This window comes from Gavialis gangeticus, unplaced genomic scaffold (genome assembly GCF_001723915.1).
Source record: "Gavialis gangeticus isolate Ggan-Ray unplaced genomic scaffold, GavGan_comp1, whole genome shotgun sequence".
Taxonomy (NCBI): Eukaryota; Metazoa; Chordata; order Crocodylia; family Gavialidae; genus Gavialis; species Gavialis gangeticus.
Window position 1 is genome coordinate 2,298,020 of NW_017729018.1, and position 5,347 is coordinate 2,303,366.

A 5,347-nucleotide genomic window follows, 5' to 3' on the forward strand; every position below is an offset into this window, starting at 1 on the left:
CATACCAAAGTCTCCATACCAGTACCTTACACCCATGGCTGGGAACCAGCTAATTATACAGGCACCGAATGGCTCATGAGGCTGAGTCTCTGTCTTGTGGGTCCAGCACTTGCCTATTCCCTTTGTGACCTCAGGGATGGGGAAACTTCTGGTTGATGAATGAAAGGAATAATTGCATGTGTTTCTTTGCAGGGGTGAGGAGGTGACATCTCTGCATCCAGCCCCTGAATTCCTGGAGCTGGAGAAGAGAATCTGGGATTTTCCTAGTGCGAACAAGCTCCAGGAGGCTGTGACAGGATTTCTGGGTAAGGGGTTCCCTCGTGTCTCTCTCTTTGAGTGTATCAGGGAAGAGTGAGGGAGAAGCTGTGGAGCTGGAGCGGCAGATGGAGGTGGTCCTGGTGGATTAGGTGTTATTGGAGCCTGCGTGTTTACATTCCACGGGGATCAGAGCTGGGCTCAGCTCCCTTTGCCCAGCTCCAGAGGGGCCCAGATCCAGAGAAAGCCCTTGGAGGAGTCCCAGCTCTCCAGGGCTGCACAGGCGGAGAATGAAGCGGAGCATATGATTTATCATTTTGAGTACACATACCTTTGCTACTTCCCATGTGGGTCCTGGCCACCTCAGCATAGGCCTGAGACTCTCATCTGCACTTGCCATCAATTGTCCTGCTTTTTTCTCCCTCTGGGGTTTGCTGACCAGTGCTCAGATCCTGGCACTTAGAGCTGGCATTCTGGACTCAGTGGTCCCAGCCTGAATGGACGTGCACAGGGAAGGAGCTGGGAGGTCACTTCCTAGAGTTTGTGAATAAATGCTGGTGAATAAATCCCAGCCCTGGACCACTGACAGAAACAGCTGCCAGCAGGGGCCTGGGGAGGGCTGAGATGAAGTCCTTGAGCACCCCCAGTGAGTCCTCACAGGAATGATGTAGCCAGATTGTGGAGCTCCAGGAAAGCTGTTTCATGGGGAAAGGACCACCTTGCAGCAGCACCAGCCAGCTGTCATGGGGAGAGTGCCCTCCAGAGCAGAGGGACAGGTGTGAGAGACACTATCACAGACAGGTTCAGGCCAGATCTTCAGTGTCCTGGCTTCCAGCTTGTCTGACTGACAGCAACTAAGTCCCTGTGCCCCTGGAAGCTCATGCATTAGTCCCCTTCCCCATTGGCTCTTAAGGGAAATGACAGCATTTGGAAGAGCCCTGGGACTCCTACCAGTGCTAATATGAAATCTAGACCCAGATGGGGACTAATTTCCTGCTTTCTCTCTTTCCCTGCAGAGCGGCTCACTCTGGACAGAGGTGAGAGTTGTGATGAAATCCAGGGGAGGGAGCAACCACTGATGGGCCTGTGTTCCTCTGTATGGACCAGCTGCAGGCTGAGTGGTGTGAAGTGGTCTGCAGAGGAGAGAAACCAGCAGGGAAATGTGTGACAAGGGCATGGGTCAGAACAGACAAGGGGGAGTGGGGGCCCTTCCCATCCTTGTCTCTGAGACAGTGCAAACCCAGGCCATGTGGGAGGAGGCCCAGGGGCAGGCCTGGCTACAGCTGTCTCTGGACACTTAGATGTGTGTGTTGCTGAGACGACAACAGCCTGAGACTCAGATAGACCAAGGGGGACACTGCTGAGAAGGGACAGCTGGGAACTGAGACCCCAAACATCAGGGCATGGAGAAGTGATGGCTTCACAGTGATGCTGATTCTCCCTTGGTGCCCCTGGATGTGACACCAGCATTTCCCCACTCAGACAGGATTACAGCCCCCTCCTTTGGGTGAGGCTGATGAGGCAGGATTCATGCTGCTGAAGGGACCCTCCCTCTGGGAATCCCTGAATTGTGGGTGTTTAGTTCTCATCTGATTGCTGCAGAGATCTGGGGCCAAAGGTTGTAGCCCTCACTTCTCCCTCGCCCCCAGCTCCTGGGCAGACCCAAGCATTTGGCAGGGTGGAGAAGGCAGGGTTTGCCCCAGTGTCTCTGCACTGGGTACTACTGCAGTGATTGCTGTGTGAAGTCTCACCTCTCTCTCTGCTGGCTAATTCCAGGATACAGAAGAGACCGAGCACATGCAAGTGAGTGACCTTGACCCCTCTGTGTCAGTGACCCCAGACTGCTCCCCTTGGGGAGTTGCACTTCCTTTATCTGCTTCTGTCACTGTCCCAGTGCCCCAAATTTGGGCCTTGTCCCTCTGACCAGCCAGAGCCACTGTGTCCCTGCTGCCTTCTCCCCTTGCTGCCAGTGCGCTCTGTACCTGTTGGGCCCTAGGCAGGGCTGGACCCTGTGAGATCCCAGGCCCAGGAGTGAGCTGGGATCCTTATCCCTTCTCCTCAGTACAGTCTTGAGCCTCACACAGCCAGATCATTTTCCTTCACACTGACCAAGGACTGGCAGTTTCAGAGCTCCAATTTAAGCAATGAGGTCCTGGGAACCAGGTAATGAGCCTTAACGATGGCAAAGATCTGAGAGCAGGCTGTTCCCTCATGGATTAGCCAGCATGTGTACATCGGCCTGCACCTGGCAGTCACGTAGATGTGAAAGGGACTTGGCAAATGGCTGAGACCACTAACATAATCTGAACGTATCCATACATCACCCATGAGCACCTTACACGGTTTCATAGAAACATAGAAAATGAGGGTTGAAGGGACCTCAGGAGGTCACATCTAGTCCAACCCCCTGCTCAAAGCAGGACCATCCCCAACTAGATTACCTGAGTCAAGGCTTTGTCTAGCTGGGTCTTGAAAATCTCCCAGAATAGAGCTTCTATCACCTCTCTGGGTAATGCTGTACCAGATACAAGGAAATCACCAGCTGCCCTTCATCAACCCCCAGGAAAATGCCTCTGTGCAGCCCCTACCGTCCAGCCCTTCCTGGGCCGGGCCTCCCACCCTGAGGGACAGCCTGACTGCTCCAGGCTGGCTAGACCAAGGGCCCCATCACTCACTGATGCTGGTGCCACGCTCACTCCCAGCGCTCACAGGCACTGACCCAGCCTCAGTCTGCTCCCTGGCACTGACCCGGCCCTGCATGTGGGGATGCTGCTGCTCTAAGCTGCACTCATGGGTATTGTCTGTGCGAGGGTTTATGTGGCACAGTTGGGGCTGCTCTTTCCTCTGGCACTGGGATGATCTGTGTGTGGGACAAATGGCGAGAGTTTGTCAGCAGCGATCTTCTCAGAGACACATGCCCTGTACAGAGACTGGCAAAGGCCAGGCCACAAAGCACTGTGGGCTGGTGCTTTCCTTTCAGAGCAGCTCCTCCAGCTCCGTTGGTCAATGCAGCTGCCCCAGTGCAAACCCCTAGAGCAGGTACATTACATGGGTGTGACCTGGCACTTACCCCTGTGCAGCTGCTCCCAGCGGGAGGGGGCAGTCAGTAGGGACTGGACCCCAGACTCATTATCAACAGGCCCAGCTTCCCCAGTGTCTAGTTCCACTGCCCAGGGCCCCCCTGCCTTCTCCTCTCCACCAGCTGAGCCCAGACATGGCTGTCCCCAGAGCTGGGTGAGGAGGAGAGTTGTGCTATGCCCATAGGGCTGGTGGGTATGGCACCCCCAGAGCAGCCCAGCCTGGGCTTGGGGAGAGTCAGGGCACCAAATTGCTCTTAGCCCTGACTTCAGAGCAGAGATCCCCTGAGTCTTGCCGTATCCTCTCATCTTCCCCTCCCCACAGTCCACTTCTTCCCTCTCTGAGGGCTTGTCTTCATCCTCCCCTCTTACCCCCACCCCTCGCAGCACCTCTTAGCCCCTCCCCCCACCAGGGCCTGATCTGCTGCCACCTCTTACCCCCTGGCACTTGCCCCTCTCCTTACCCTCCATGGGTCCAACACCGACCCCTCATTCCCCCATGCCTCTGCCCCAGGGAAGAAACAGGCTGGGCGGGAATGTCCCGTTCTGCTCCTGGGGTTTTTTCTGGTTTTCCCCATTTCCCGTTTGGGCACCAGTGATTTCAAAGTTGGGAGCTGATTCCTGGGGATGTAGGCAAATTTCGGTCTGATTGCAGGGTCTAGCCCTGCCCCAGCCCTGATCCTGTGACTCTCTCTCCCCAGTGGATGTGACTCTGGACCCAGACACGGCTCATCCCTACCTCATCCTGTCTGAGGATCGGAAAAGTGTGAGAGAAGGAGGCACACGACAGGATGTACCTGACAACCCTGAGAGATTTGATACTTATGTAAATGTCCTTGGCTCTGAGAGGTTCATGGGTGGCAGACACTACTGGGAGGTGGAGGTGGGAGACAAGAGGCGCTGGGGTCTGGGGGTGTGCAGGGAGTCTGTGTGCAGGAAGGGGGACATCATATGCAAACCTGACAATGGATACTGGACCTTGTGGCTGCGGGACAGGGGATACAAGGCCAGCGCCTCTTGCAGAATTCCCCTCTCCGTGCGTGTGAGACCCATGCGGGTGGGGGTTTTCCTGGACTACGAGGCAGGCAAGGTTTCATTTTATAATGTGACTGACAGGTCCCATCTCTTCACCTTCAACGACAACTTCTCTGGGACCCTGTGCCCTTATTTCAGTCCTTGTCTCAATGACGGGGGCACAAATGCAGGTCCCTTGACCATCTGCCCGGTCTCACCCAGCCCTGACCCTGACCCTGACCCTGACGCACACAGCGTTGGCCATCTCCTCCCAGCTCCGGCCCAGCTCTCAGCCCCTTTTTTGCCCCCAGGAGTGGGGCAGGGGCCTGCAGAGGAGCAGGGCAAAGCCGGGGCTTTCCCTTCTTGATGCCATCTCCCCCATATTTCTCTGGCTCCTGGCTGGGGCAGTTTGGCCATCGCTGTGTTTGGGTTTTGTGTGAGCAGCTTTAACAGCCAGCACCACAGATTGCTGGGAACAACCCAAGATAAAAGCCCCTTTACACCCCAACACCTGCACTGTCCTGGGCCAGAGACTGCCTATATGACCCCATTGCAGTCTCTGTGCCGCTGCCTGCTGCTGCAGGGTCTGTGGGACCTCCTGATGGCCTGGGACAGGAAGGGCCTCATTTGCAGCCAGCCGCTGCCCCAGAGAGCTGGGTGCGGGGGAGAAAGACAGAGCTCCACATGTCCCTGTCTCCATGATGATACACTGCCGGACTGTTTTTTGGCCCCACAGGGTCAGCATTACCCACATGTCATTACAAAGGGATTATAGGATATGTTGGTTCTTGTTTCCTTTTTCATGTAAGAGTTGTGTAGGTAGTGGCTGACGCTCTGCAGATTGCTGCATTTGCCAGCTATGGAAGGTACATGGGGCAGATGGGAGATCTTGCTAGCTGGGTGGGCAGGTGGCAGCAGGTCTCTCTAATAGAAGGCTGTCTGTTACCGTTACTTTTGGTAAATGTGTCTGGACCCCAGCTCTGACATTTGATAAAGCTATC

At 55.5% G+C, this 5,347-nt stretch overlaps 1 protein-coding gene across 4 annotated transcripts in view; it reads left to right on the plus strand.

Annotated features, from left to right (window-relative positions):
- The window catches only part of LOC109294753 (E3 ubiquitin-protein ligase TRIM39-like), an 18,214-nt gene that overhangs the window by 7,738 nt on the left and 5,129 nt on the right, over window positions 1-5,347 (plus strand). The window contains exons 5-8 of one of the 4 annotated variants that reach the window (XR_002096613.1): window positions 193-305; window positions 1,272-1,292; window positions 2,032-2,058; window positions 4,034-5,264. Coding sequence is in view for 3 of the 4 variants with exons in the window: in XM_019513208.1 (XP_019368753.1) it covers window positions 193-305; window positions 1,272-1,292; window positions 2,032-2,058; window positions 4,034-4,713 (841 nt within the window). In the remaining variant the exon portion in view is untranslated. Of the gene's footprint in view, window positions 1-192; window positions 306-1,271; window positions 1,293-2,031; window positions 2,059-4,033; window positions 5,341-5,347 lie in introns of those variants that run through there. The other 3 variants (XM_019513208.1, XM_019513209.1, XM_019513210.1) reach the window with 3 other exon arrangements.